The sequence below is a fragment of the Anolis sagrei genome, chromosome 4 (genome assembly GCF_037176765.1).
Source record: "Anolis sagrei isolate rAnoSag1 chromosome 4, rAnoSag1.mat, whole genome shotgun sequence".
In the NCBI taxonomy this organism is placed as follows: Eukaryota; Metazoa; Chordata; class Lepidosauria; order Squamata; family Dactyloidae; genus Anolis; species Anolis sagrei.
The window spans coordinates 65,978,182-65,993,034 of record NC_090024.1 but is presented as its reverse complement, the minus strand read 5'-3'; the positions used below and the strand labels follow the sequence as shown (position 1 = coordinate 65,993,034).

The 14,853-nt window shown below is 39.4% G+C and overlaps 1 protein-coding gene across 1 annotated transcript; it reads left to right on the top strand.

Annotated features, from left to right (window-relative positions):
* The first annotated feature begins 5,497 nt into the window (after positions 1-5,497).
* On the top strand, positions 5,498-14,853 carry LOC132772810 (centrosomal protein of 290 kDa-like). The gene is made up of 7 exons (XM_060771670.2): positions 5,498-5,560; positions 6,306-6,448; positions 7,646-7,732; positions 8,593-8,683; positions 9,719-9,881; positions 12,467-12,564; positions 14,594-14,853. Exons 1-7 carry the CDS (start codon positions 5,528-5,530, stop codon positions 14,747-14,749), a joined length of 771 nt encoding a protein of 256 aa, XP_060627653.2. The 5' UTR covers positions 5,498-5,527; the 3' UTR covers positions 14,750-14,853.

The window sequence follows — 14,853 nt, the reverse complement described above, 5'->3', positions numbered from 1 at the left end:
AATGTCTTAAAAGACAGAGCAACTTTTCTTCTGGATGACTGAAACCATAATGGATGTACATCTTATTTTAACTGACAAGGTATTCACATTAATTTCCTGTGCTATGCTAGGCTGCTGTGCTGAACAAAAATGACAGCGCTTTCTGTGTCATCTGCAGCACATTGCAGCCAACTTAGAGATCTTTTTTTTTTCAATCCTGGGGTCACAGAAAGGTAAACCATCTGTAAACGGAAATCAGCGTAGAGATCCCCAGACAGATTTGCCATTCTAATCTTTTTTACACTACAAAATGTGCTATTGTCTATAGCTCTTTCAAAAAAAAACCCAGATAATCTCACAGATTTTCAAAATTCTTAGAATAATGCGTCAATGAAAATGGAACTAATTTTTCTGTTTAAATACACAGTCTAGTTGACCAACCCATGCAGGTACTTTATGTGTGCAACTAATTGGATTAATCCTATTAATTAATCAGTGACAACGCTATGGCTTTCTGCAAGTACTGTTAAGTTTCATTAATTTGAGGAGCAGTTGAGTTTCATTCAATTACATTATTTCTGAGTTAACATAAGCAGAATTGATTTGAAGAGACTTTTAACATTGTACAGTTCTATACAGTGATGGCAAATTAACAATAGATTTAGAAAAATATAACTGAACCATTTATTGCAAGTAAGAATGTGTTTGCACTCACCTATAAAAAACAAGAGCTAAAGCTGTGGACTGGACTGGTGAAGCAACACAAAAATTGTTGACTTCATTTGGCTGGGATGTTTTAAGCCATCCCCCTCATAGCCCTGATCTCGCACCCAGTGACTATTATCTGTTCACTAAATTGAAGGAACACCTTGGTGGAAAACGCTTTTCCGATGACAATGAGGTGAAAATCAAAGTGATGAACTGGCTGAAAAAAGAGGGAAACTTCTGTGACACAGGCATCAAAAATTTGTCCCACAGATGACAATGTATTGAACTGAACGGTGATTATGTAGAAAAATAATGTAATACCTATGCTACAATGCATGTAAGTTTTATTAAACTATATTAATTCTTTGTATTTTTTTAAACGTGTAACTTTATCTTCTGGATAACCCTCGTACATTCCTTTATTTGTTGTCTGTCCTGTCTGTTTAACGGCATTGAATGTTTGCCGTATATGTGTTCTGTGATCCGCTCTGAGTCCCGTTCAGGGTGAAAAGGGCAGAATATAATTGTAAATAAATAAATAAATAAATAATTGATAATGTGGATTATATGGCAGTGTAGAAGGGGTCTCTATTTGTCTAAAGTATTTGTGTAATTTCTTTGGAAAGGGGGACTATGATAATGTTTAGTTGAAAAAAATAAGCAATAATCATAGTATTTTTCTAATACAAGCATGAATAAATATGATTGCTACGCTATGCAGAGCGTCCTCCAATCTGTTTAACTATCATAGTGATTTTCTCAAGCTCCTTCGACACTGTCATATAATCCAAATTATCAAATCAGATCATCCACATTATCTCCTTTGAATTTATATGAATCTGCACTGCCATATGAAATGAAATATATATAAAAAACAAACAAACTAACAAACCCAAATCTTCAGGCAGGGGAGCCTTTTATTTTATCATCCTACCGCTTGCCACCATTTGAAATGAAAGCACAGAGAGATCTCTAACCGCGAGATTGAGAGAGAGGCTTTGTTTATGATGAAACAGTAACTCAGTTTATTTGTTGCATTCTTGTGGTATAAGTTTAGTGGTTACATAGGATCAAATGGTTGCTGCTTACAGAACAATGTTTCAACATGAGTTTCCCTCAATCTATTCCTTTTTCCCCAAAAGTACTTTTCTATTAATACACTAGCTGTCCCCTGCCACGCATTGCTGTGGCCCACATGGGGGTTCTGTGTGGGAGGTTTGGCCCAGTTCTATCATTGGTGGGATTCAGAATGCTCTGTAATTGTAGGTGAACTATAAATCCCAGCAACTACAACTCCCAAATGTCAAGATTCTATTTTCCGCAAACTTCACCAGTGTTCACATTTGGGCAGATTGAGTATTCGTGTAGAGTTTGGTCCAGATCCATCATTGTTTGAGTCCACAGTGCTCTCTGGATGTAGGCGAACTACAACTCCAAAACCAAAGGACACTGCCCACCAAACCCTTCCAATATTTTCTGTTGGTCATGGGAGAACTGTGTGCCAAGTTTGGTTCAATTCCATCATTGGTGGGGTTCAGAATACTCTTTGATTGTAGGTGAACAATCCCAGCAACTACAACTCCCAAATGACAAAAGCATATTTTTGAGTGATGGTCACTCCTTGTGTTGTGAGATGTTTTGTGGCCAAATTTGGTGTGATTTTGTTCATTGGTTCTTTTGTTTTTAAGGTACTCATGACGCACAGAGCATTTTTATATATATAGATAAAACAAACTTGACACTATCTTTATCCTATTCCCTTGATCAATCTTCCAGATGCTTTTCGGCTACTTCCTTCCAGACCCTAACTCACTGACGAACTCTCATAGACTGCCTCCAGCTGATTCACTAACTGCCATAGAATGTTCAGTTGGGCTTCTCCTAGAGGGGACATGGTTTTAAAAATGGAATTTTCATAGATGTTTCCAATGCCTATATATCATGATTTACTGACATATTGGCCTATTTCTGCAGTAGGCCTATGTTTACAGAAAATGCTGATTGTTTGAGAAATCAATGCTCGAGAGAAGAAGTTACTATTCAAGGATAACAGTAAATCCGGACAAAACCAGCTAGTGGGTGGCTAGTTAGAACCCCAAGTTTCCCAGTTGCTCTGGAGCCATATTTGCAACAGACTAACAAATAAGATACAGTCATGGTCAGAGAACAATAGACTATAGTTGTACTATAGTTGTGCCATTGTTAGGATCTTACGTGTGCTATAATGTCAATCAAAATCATAAACAACCAATGAACAACTGAAGTCATAACATGTATGTTTGCTCTAAGTGTGTAGGTGGTTATCAGTTTTAGAGGTGCTGAAGTAACAAGAAGGTGAAAAAACATGTTTTTGAAAGACTGTTCCGGAATGGGATGGATTTGTTTAATGTCACAGCAGGAAAAATGTATAAGAAGGGACTGAGAAATCTAAATGACACAGACAGCTTTTTGAAGACACTAGATTGTCTGGGCTGATCTGTCTGGTGTGGCCACACTTGAAAATAAAGTGATTTTTTTCTTTACCTCACAGAGACTGTTTGCTTTTCTTTATCACCAGCTATTGCTGATTGAAATAGTTCCCTACAATGTGTATTTGTGCTTGGCAATTGGTTTTCAGCAGCTAGACTGATTTCCAAGTGACTCTGAACTATTACTCTAGGAACAGAGAATATGCCTATGCGCATATAGATAGATAGATCTTCAGAAATGTTGTTTAGTGTTAGAAAAATCTACTGTCCCATAATCCCATAAATATCTTGTTTCTATTTCATGCTCTCAGGAAACAAACATTCAAGTAGAGTTCTTTAAAATAACATGCTTGTTTTACTCACAACTTCGTGTATTTAAATACACAGGTACATTTCTTATTAGTTTAAACTTTAAAATGTTTCAGTTTGCGTCTTTAACTTTAAATATTTATCAGTCCCTTCAACACTATACAGCTCTGTGCAACTTTCCTTTATAACTCTACTTCCGACTGTCATCCTTTAACTGTGTTCTAAACCAGGGGTCCTCAAACTTTTTAAACAGAGGGCCAAGTCACAGTCCTTCAAACTGTTGGAGGGCTGGATTATAATTTGAAAAAAACATTAATTCCTATTCATACTGCACATATTTCATTTATAGTGCAAACAAAAAAAAACCCCTTTGAAACAATAATTAAAATGAAGAACAATTTTAACAAATATAAACTTATTTGTATTTAAATGGGAAGTGTGGGCCTGCTTTTGGCTGATGAGATAGGATTGTTGTTGTTGTTTTGTGTGCACTTTCAAGTCATATCAGACTTAGTTTGACCCTGAGCGAGGGCCCGGTAAATTACCTTGGAGGGCTATATCTGGCCCTCGGTCCTTAGTTTGAGGACCCCTGTTCTAAACAGTCCCTGATCTGGTTGCATGGTCTTCAGCCCCTCCCACAACCTCAAGAACATAGAGTTAGGAAAAATTGCATACTAAAGAACACACATACACTTCAGCACTGAAACAGCACATTATATATAGACAAATCATCAGAGGACGCTTGAGATGGTTGCCTATTTCTAGCATTCCATTTCAGAGACCCCTTCCACGCAGCTGAATAAAACCCCACAATATCCGTTTTGAACTGGAATATATAGCAATGTGGACTCAGGGCCCTTTCACCACAGCCTTATATTCCAGAATACCAAGGCAGAAAATCCCACATTATCTGAGTGTAGACTCAGATAACCCAGTTCAAAGCAGATATTGTGGGATTTTCTGCCTTGATATTCTGGGATATAGGGCTCTGTGGAAGGCCCCTAGGATAATCCAACTCAAAGCAGCTAATTGGGGGCCCTTCCACACAGCCCTTTTGTTGTTCATTCATTCAGTTGTTTCCGACTCTTCGTGACTTCATGGACCAGTCCACGCCAGAGCTCTCTGTTGGTTGTCACCACCCCCAGCTCCTTCAAGGTCAATCCAGTCACTTCAAGGATAGCATCCATCCATCTTGCCCTTGGTCGGTCCCTCTTCCTTTTTCCTTCCATTTTCCCCAGCATCATTGTCTTCTCTAAGCTTTCCTTTCTTCTCATGATGTGGCCAAAGTACTTCATCTTGGCCTCTACTGTTCTTCCCTCCAATGAGCAGTCGGGCTTTATTTCTATTAAGGCAGAAAATCCCACAATATCTGCTTTGACCTGGGTTATCTGAATCCACACTGCTTTATATTCCAGTTCAAAGCAGATTATGTGGGATTTTCTGCCTTGATATTCTGGGTTACAGGGCTGTGTGGAAGGGCCCAGAGATGGTGTAGAATTATGTTCAAATCTCGTCAATTGTGTGCGTGTAAATTCTCTGCATGGGCTCCAAAATCTCTACGTAAGCCTTTGTTACGTCTTCCCTGCTTCAGGAGAAAGCGAAGAGCTCTGCAATCAATCGCTGAGAAGCAAATCAGTGGCCCGTAACCATGGTAACTTTGAAGCAGCCTCTCTTGAGTGAGTGAGTCGCTTACTGATGACGTCAAAATATTATCATCACAAACTATCCGGTTATAAACGGTTTGAAAATCCCAACTTGAGGAGGCTGCGCTTAAAAATATTTCCTAAGCAGCAGAAAAGATCCTCTCAATTCGTGTTGCGTTCATTAGGCGAACTAGAACGTAGCAGGCACTGCGTTAGACAGCCCGGGCGTAGGGGGCTTTCTTCTTGGGTTCTGAACGCGAAGGCTTGCTCGGAAAGCCGAGCGCGAGGGCCAACTGCCAAGCCCCGCCCCTTCCACCTGATTGGCTGCGCCGCTCTTTCGGGGCGTGGAGAAGGGAAAGCCTTGCTCCAAACCGGATGTTTGGCCTCTATTCGGTTTGGGAGGCGGTTGAGGGCAGGCGGATGGCTGTGCCCTCCATCCAGAGGAGCCGCCAAGTGAGTGGCCAAGCCACAGAGCTCTGGTTGTGGGCCTTGCAGGCCTTTTTGACTGAGAGAGAACTCCACAATACAGTTAAAATACCAGGAAATAGGGCTATGAAACAACACAAACAGCAGCATATACAGGCATAGGCAAACTTGGGCCTTCCAGGTGTTTTGGACTTCAACTCCCACCAGGGAAAGGAAGACCTGAGGCTGTTGGAATGGTGGGAGTTGAAGTCCAAAACACCTGAGGGCCCAAGTTTTCCCATGCTTGCCCTATAGGGAATGATATGTGTATGGTATGTTTTGTGGAAAGGATTAAACAAAGGGCATCCTTAAAGTATTAAAATAACTTTGCAGCCCCAGAAAGTGGCATTTATTATTATTATGAACTATTTGTAGCCCGCTAACATCTCCCAAAGGACTCTGTGCGGAATACAATGGCCAAGGCCCTCAATAAAACAACAGCATAACAAATACAACAATAAAACTCATAAAGCAAACCAATAAGCATTAAAGCAAAAACAGTAAAACATTATGACAATAACATCATGACACATTTAAAAACTATGGGCCGGGTTTTATGTGTTCTTCAGGCGCATTTATGTGCTCTTCAATCAGAACCGGTATACAGTTGGCCATGGCGAGAACACAATGCTGGACTAGATAGGGCTTTGGTCTGGTCTAACACAGTGATTGTTATTTTCTTGTGCTTGGTAATCACCTATTTTGTGCTTAGTAAAATACTTTACTTTTCCAGCTCTATCAAGAAAATGAACTGCTGCTTAAAAAACTGCGGCACGCTCGCTTAAAGAACAAGCAACTGGAGGGTAACTTGATGAAGTTAGAAGAAGAACTTTGTGAGCAAAAAAGGTTACTGCCTGCCTGTGTTACACAGAAAAAGTAAGCAAAGCATGTTAAGTGTACAAAAGTCAGACTAGGAGGCTGCGTTATGAGCAGAACTGCAGTAGACTCTGTTAGCCACATTTGGTGGAAGTTATATGATTAACAGACTTGTCAATTTTGGAACATTAAACTAGTCCTGTCAACAATTAGCACTTACAGCCCCAAGGGTGTTAATTAAAAATATTATTTATTTATGACATTTATATGTTGTCCTTCTCACCCCGAAGGGGACTCAGAGCGGCTTACAAGTAATATGTAAATACAATATATTATTACCATAGCACAATATTAGTAATATATATTACTATATTGTACTATACTATTATAGTGTAATATTATTAGTAATATTACATGTAATATACATATTATTATTATTATTATTAGTAGTAGTAGTATTACTACCGACAGGGTACGACTGACAGGGAGCTCTTGCATGGGCTGGTCCATGAAGTCACGAAGAGTAAAAAACAACTGAATGAATGAACAACAACAACAGTAGTAATATGTATATAGGACCAGAACATACCATGAGATGTATTCAGGACATACCAGCATTTATTTATTAGGAGCATTTCTATCCCGTCCTTCTCACCTCTGAAGAGGGACTCGGGATGTCTACCAACAGGCACCATTCGGTCCCGTACCATAAAAACAAAGCATAATATACATTTAGCATACATTAAAATAATTATCAATACATTAAAACAGCCGTTTCACATCGTCTTCCAAATCCATCCTTTGCCATCAGCTAAAAACAGTCCATTAAATCAGTCTATTCTGTGAAAGCTTCATCCTATAACCAGGATTTGAGCTTCTGGAAGATCATGACGGAGGGGGCAGGTCTGATCTCATTAGGGAGGTAGTTCCACAGCCGACGGGCTACCACCAAGAAGGCCCTGTCTCTCGTTCCCACAAAACGCGACAGCGATGGGACCGAGAGCAGTGGCAGTAGGACCGAGAGCAGTTATGAAGGAGTGGTTTATCTCGCTGTAATCAGTTATGAGTTGATGAATTCCCTTGTCACTTTTCTGTGATTAACCTTTCAAAAGCATTTCTATATGGATGGATTTATCCTTTAAAAGAAGAAAACCCTTAATAATGATAGGTGAATCTGTTTACATAAAATGTGCCATTGTTTTCGCAAAATATAACTCAAATTACCAATTTTAAAGTCATTGTCCTTGTTTAATTTAGTGCATCAGTTCAAACAGATGTTCACTTATACCATAAAGGTGATGGGATTCACCACAAGGAACGTGAACTAATAAAGGAAAACGCAAGGTAAGCTTTACCTTGAAGGTTGTAATGTATTTCTCATTAAATGTATGTTTCTTCAGAGAATGCAGGGCCCTTCCACACAGCTGAATAAAACCCCACATTTTCTACTTTGAACTGGAATATATGCAGTATAGACTTAGATGACGCAGTTCAAAGCAGATATTGAGGGATTTTCTGCCTTGATATTCTGTGTTATATGGCTGTATGGAAATGTCCCCAGAATATCAAGGCAGAAAACCCCACAATATCTGCTTTGAACTGGGTTACCTGAGTCCACACTGCCATATGATCCGGTTCACAGCAGATGTGGAATTTTATTCAGCATTGTGGAAGGTGCCGTAATTGCATTCCATGGGATGTATTCTCAACAAAAAATGCATAGGACTGCAGCCTAAAGATATCAGAAGCATTGCTCTTTGATTTCTGAAATATGAATGTAGCTTTTGTAACCTGATGTTTTAGGCAGTTGATTTGTCTATTATTGTTATTATTATTATTTATGATGCTGTGAATTACAGCATTTTCTTTTAAAGGACCCTTACTAAATAATCTTGCTGTGACATGCTGAGAACAATTATCAGGGTAGCTAATTATTTTGTGGATATTATTGAAAGCCTCTTTGGATCTCTCTATAGCTTAATCCTTTGCCATCCTCACTACCTCAATGTCCTAAGCGTCTTCATTTATGCCATATATGAATTCATAACCTAAAATGGAAACAAGGAAAACCTTTACATTGAGTAACTGGAATCCAGCAAGGCTGCTGCTAGATGCCTTCCATTCATGAGTGTTAACAAACATTTGCTTATCTGTATCTTGAAAACAATTTATTCTTTCTCATGGTTGCACATCTTTTTTTCCAGAGTAGTCCAGATGTATAATAATTTAAGGAAAAGGTATAATAAGGAAATCAAAACAAACCAACGACAAAATGAAAACATTGCAATACTTTCTGTAAGTTTTGATCAAATTATGTTATTTATATATGTATTTGTTTAACTGATGTCCTGCCTTTTTTCCAGTGAGAGAGACGGTGCAACTCGTTATGTAGATTAAAGCAAAATGCAGTTAAAAATCATTGCAATACTGTATTTAAAAGAAACAGTATTAATTTTAAATAGTTTAAAACATTTCAAACATAAAAGTACAATGCCTCTGCCAACTAAAAAGTGGAACACCTCTTTAAGGAAGTTTGGTTGGTCTTTTCTGTGGCTACCTATGGCACTGTCTAGCCCTAGACGAATGTTACTCAAACTCTGTTCCTTCAGGTGTTTTGGACTTCAGCTCCCAGAAATCCCAGACAGGTTATCAGCTGTTAGGAATTGTGGGAGCTGAAGTTCAAAACAATGGAGGAGCACTGTTTAAGAAACACTGTCCTAGACAATCATAAATCTGAAACTATATACATTTTAGAAGAATATTAAAGTTTTCCTCACTCTTGATGATGAGCATCCCTGAGTAATCTAACCTCAATGCAACTGATTTTTAGTACACGTGTCTTGTTGTATTTTTAGTACACGTGTCTTGTTGTTATAGAATACAAATACAGAATACAAATAAAATATCAGTAGCAGAGTCCAGTTGCTCAAGCTGCAACAGTGTAGTAACGGTGAGGCCGTGGACCATATGTTAATTCTTGAAAGCCACTGGACCACAGGTTGGGAAGCATTGCTTTTATGGGACTTTGTTGTTTAGTCGCTGCAGTTTAAAGCTAGTGTAAATGAATCCTTACTCAAAATAAATGCAGTTTAAGCCACCGCTACTAACTCAAGTCTTGTGTTTTCAAGGTGTCTACTCTTAAGATACATAAAAATTGATTAGAATGCGACTTCACATTTCCATTTCACCTTTCATCTTGTATTTTTTCTGTCACTTTTATTTTGCTAAATTCTGATGCAAGTAAACATTTGTAGCTTTGAATCAGTCCAAGGGTGCTTGGGGTCGTATTCGTTTTATTTGTCATGGTTAACTTGTATTATTATATCACAGGTTAAAATTGATGATCTGGAACACCAACTAAGTTTAGCAAACCAAAAAGTAAAGGAGTTGGAAAATAAAAAGTTAAAAAAGGAGAAAACTGTTCTGCTGAAGAAAATATCATCTCACAAATGTATGTGCAAAAGGAAGGGGACCTGTTCCTGTAAATATTTAGGTAATCCTGTGTTTACATACTCTCTCTTCTTAATGCATTGGCCCTTGGCAATTCCCATTCATTATACCTCCAGCCCTGCTCAAGGAGAAGAGATTGGAACCTTCCATAATGTGCAGAACAGTTTTTAATCTACATTTGAGAAACCCTGACCATTGATGCGATTTAAATAGGATCATACTATGGTTGATCATTTCATATGGTTTCTGATCCTTCTGTCTTAATTGCAATTCTCATTGGGTGACTTTAGATCTGTTGCAGTACTTCATCCTAACCTAACTGGCAGGGTTGAAACGAGGATACAGTGGAGCTGGGGGCCCTTCCACACACCATATAACCCAGAATATCAAGGTAGAAAATCCCACAATATCTCCTTTGAACAGGCTTATCTGAGTCCAACTGCCATATACTTACTTACTTTACTTAGGCAATCCCTCGTAGTCGGAGGATAATGGTCCTTCAAGGTCGATGTTCTGGTGGTGGGTCCGTAGGTGACTGTGGAGCCCTATTCTTAATCTGCATCTTCTCCCACAGTGAGGGCATCATTTTCCAGGTGGAAGGCTGTCCTTGTCAGGGTTGGCTTGAGCAGTCGTCAGCACATTTCTTACTTTCGCCCTCCATTCATGCCTCTTCAAATTCTACAGCACTGCTGGTCACAGCTGACTTCCAACTGGAGCGCTCAAGGGGCAGGGCTTCCCAGTTATCAGTGTCTATGCCAGAGTTTTTAAGATTGGCTTTGAGCCCATCTTTAGATCTCTTTTCCTGCCCACCAACATTCTGTTTTCCATTCTTGAATTCGGAATAGAGCAACTGCATTGGGAGATGGTGGTCGGGCATCCGGACAACATGGCCAGTCCAGCAGAGTTGATGGCGGAGGACCATCGCTGCAAGGGCTTGGGTGTTCATTTTTCACCTTGTCTTTCTTCCTTGGAGTCTGCGCTTGGGGGCGATCTTGATAGCCATTGTGGATCGGATTAGCCTGTGGTCTGTCCAGCAGTCGTCAGCACCTGTCATGGTTCTTGTGAGAAGCATGTCACGGCGGTCTCTGGCACGTGTGATTACGTAGTCTAAGAGGTGCCAATGCTTTGACTGGGGGTGTTTCCATGATGTCTTGAATTTGTTTTTATGGCGGAAGAGCATGTTGGTGATGACAAGGTTGTGTTCCGCACATTTGATGAGAAGCAGGAGGACATTTGAGTTGCTGTTTCCAACCCCGTCTTTTCCTATGGTCCCTGGCCACAGGTCGAAGTCTTGACCGATTCTTGCATTAAAGTCCCTCAGGAGGATGATTTTGTCCTCCTTAGGAATCTCCGATAGGATGGTGTCCAGCTGACAGTAAAGTTTTCCTTGATGCCTTCATCAGCATCTAGTGTTGGTGCATAGGCACTTATGATGGTTGCCTGTTGGTTTTTGGCAAGTTCAATTCGGAGGGTAGAGAGTCGTTAGTTGATGCCAGTGGGTGCTTCGGTCAGATGTTTCACCAGATCATTTCTGATAGCAAAGCCAACTCCATGCATTCATTGGTCTTCTTCAGGCAGTCCCTTCCAGAAGAAGGTGTAGCCTCTTTTGTCTTCCTTCAGCTGTCCCTCTCCTGCTCTCCGGGTCTCCTGAAGGGCTGCTATGTTGATGTTAAAACATCCCAGCCCCCTTGCAATGATAGCAGTGCTGCGTTCGGGGCATTCACTGTCACTGTTGTCCATCAGTGTCCATACGTTCCATGTTCTGAAGTTCATTTTTCTTTTTTGGCCTCAGGGTAGTGACCCCATTGGATGCGGCAGTCCAGTCAGGGATAAGAGAGGCAGACTATGTTTAGGGCACCTTTTCTAGCCCCTTCTCTGTGTGGGGTGAGCAGAGTGGATCCTCAAAAGGGCTGGTCAGTCATGGATACAGCTGCCAAACTACTCAACTGCCTTGGACCTTGAGGTAGAACGACTGAGTCCGTATCCACTGCCCATGTGCCAGTCTGCGACTAGGGCTTCCAGATTTCACAGTCCTGCCCCCGTCGCCACTCGCTGATCGCCATGGGACTTTGGTTGGCTTGTTTTTATTTTCTTTGGAAGACGCCTGTGCATGAATTTTTTTAGTGTGTGGAGGTCAGTGCACAACTGATCAACACACAGTCTTCACAGAGTGAGGTTCCACTGGTGGTGTAGTTTAACACAATGACTGTGGCTTCTCAATCTGTTGCAATCTTCTTCCGCCTTCACAGCCATTGTAACATATACCATGTTATCCTCCGCCTGCTCCGCGGTTGAGGTCTTTGGGTCTTCGGACTGTGCTTGGTCTGTAACCTCCTCCGCGGCCACTCCTGGGAGTGCACGACTCCAGTTGTTGTGCCCACAGGTTCATTGGAACACAGAAGCCCCCTCACCATGACAAGGTGACAGTCCATCGAGGGGGAACTGCCAAAGCAGAAAATGTGGGATTTTATTCAGATGTGTGGAAGGGGCCTGAGAACAGTATTATTTTGTTGACAGATAGGCTCACATGCTAAAAGCATGACATGCTAAAAGCATGACTATGTAAAGTTTTATTATTGAAGTACATATTGAGTTCTTGACTTTAAAGAGAATTGTTTCCTTAATTAGATCAATTACTTTTTGAGATTCAGCGTCTGAAGATGGAAAATGAAACAATATCTAAAGAAAGAAGAATGTTGAGAAATGAGCTTGCAGCTTTAGATAAGGTAACTTACAGCATTTGCACTGTTTTAAATAACACTTTGTAACACGATTTTTATTCCTGGGTTATAAATATCATTTCCTAGTTGGTTCTATGATTAAAACATGGAAAAAGGTTTTGCGGGACATCCTGCAGCCCATTTTGCTATAGTATTTTAATAAATATCTCATTGAGTTTCAACCAATTTAACGTAGTTTGCGGCAGCCACAAAGGCAAAGTTTCTGGAGTATAACAACTACTTTCAGAATAATAATAATAATAATAACAACTTTTAAAGTAAGTACTGCATAATTAAACAGAAATAGCATTTTCAAACCAGGAGCAGATTTTTTTTTTCAGATTTTGTTACATAGTGTACTGTATATACTTGTGTATAAGCCGAGTTTTTCAGCCCTCGGCTTATACTTGAGTCAAAGTTATTTATTATTTTGCTTTTTCATTATTATTATTATTATTATTATTATTATTGCATTTATTGTTTTACTCTATTACTGTTATTACATTTCCATTATTTCCATTATTATGATTATTATGATTATTATTATTACATGTATTATTTTACTCTATTATTATTGGAAGGATACTTAAACACATTTACACTGAAGGTTAGAATAATGGTTTAATCAGAACTGGAATGTCTTATCTTACATTACAGTTTTATGTAAATATTCAAAAACATTTAACCTACTAATGCCTCAATTAATGTAATTTTATTGGTCTCTATTTTTATTTTGAAATTTAGCAGTAGCTGCTGCATTTCCCACCCTCGGCTTATACTTGAGTCAATACATTTTCCCAGTTTTTGTGGTAAAATTAGATGTCTTGGCTTATATTCAGGTCGGTTTATTCTCAAGTATATAGGTAAATAAATACTGGGAGATGAGGGCTTCAGTTATACTCTTCCTTCCAAGCAGATTCAGAATGGATACTGTTGGTTTGGTGGGAGAACAGTTTGTATATTTAACAGTGGGCATGCAGCTTTCTATTACATTCATTGCTTGAAATCAGCAGACCTGAGTCTAGTGTGTAATAATAGATAAAAGGTAGATTGCACATCAGAAAGTGCTGTTTGTGGCTCATCAGAAGTCCAAAATATAGCTTGGTACTTATGGACCCTCTATATACATGTTAGTTAAAATATTTTCTCAAACTGCTTAGTCTGGCCAATTTGTGTTTTTTTCTCTCTTCTTAATTTGGTTATCTTATAGAAGGCTTTTTCCATAATTGAAGTAAAACGCTACACTGCTAATTTGGCCAGAATGAAGTCTTTTCAATAAATTCAGCAGAATGTTTTCTGCTTCCCTCAAAATAAAAAGCAAAAATACAAAAGGATTACGGTGAGTTTTCCGGGCTGTATGGCCATGTTCCTGAAGCATTCTCTCCTGACATTTTGCCCACATCTATGGCAGGCATCCTCAGAGGTTGTGAGGTTTGTTGGAAACATGACAAGTGGGGTTTATATCTCTGTGGAATGTCCAGGGTGGGAGAAAGAACTCTTGTCTGCTTGAGGCAAGTGTGAATGCTGCAATTGATCACCTTGGTTAGGATTGAATAGCTTTGCAGCTTTCTGCCTGGGGAAATCCTTTGAGGTGATTAGTTGGCACTGATTGTTTAATAAACCCCACTTGCCTTGTTTCCAACAAACCTTACAAACTCTGAGGATGCCTGCATAGATGTGGACGAAACGTCAGGAGAAAATGCTTCTGGAACATGGCCATGTAGCTCGGAAAACTCACAGCAACCCCGTGGTTCCGGCCCGGAAAGCCTTCGACAACACAAAAATTCAAAACAAAGCTACTATGCACTGGAGTTAATTAAAGCTTCCAGAGATCAAAATGTGAACATTCTTGATTTCTTAGTCACTAAAGAGAATGATATTTGACCTATGTAAATTAAATTTCCTTCTTGCATTTGAAAATATTTGTTGATCATTGTAAATTCTTCAGTCATGAAATGCAAGACAGGACAAACTACGATATCTCATATAATTCAGAAGTGCAGTTTCAATAAGACTGTGCAAAATTACCTTTCAGGATTTTTTTGATGAAGTCGAGGACTTAAAATATGCTCTTCAAGAAGCCATAAAGCTGAATACTCAGTATGAAAGATGTTTGAAACAAGTAAGTTCAACCTATGGAATTAGTCTTACCTCAGCTTTAGTAGCTGGAAATCATCGTATAGGTTTGTAGAAGTGAAGATTTCAACCAAGATTCTGAATAAACTGAGTGTATTCTGTAAAATTAACTACTGTATATGAAGAAGTGTTTTTAAATAAAATCATGACTTGGGAGTA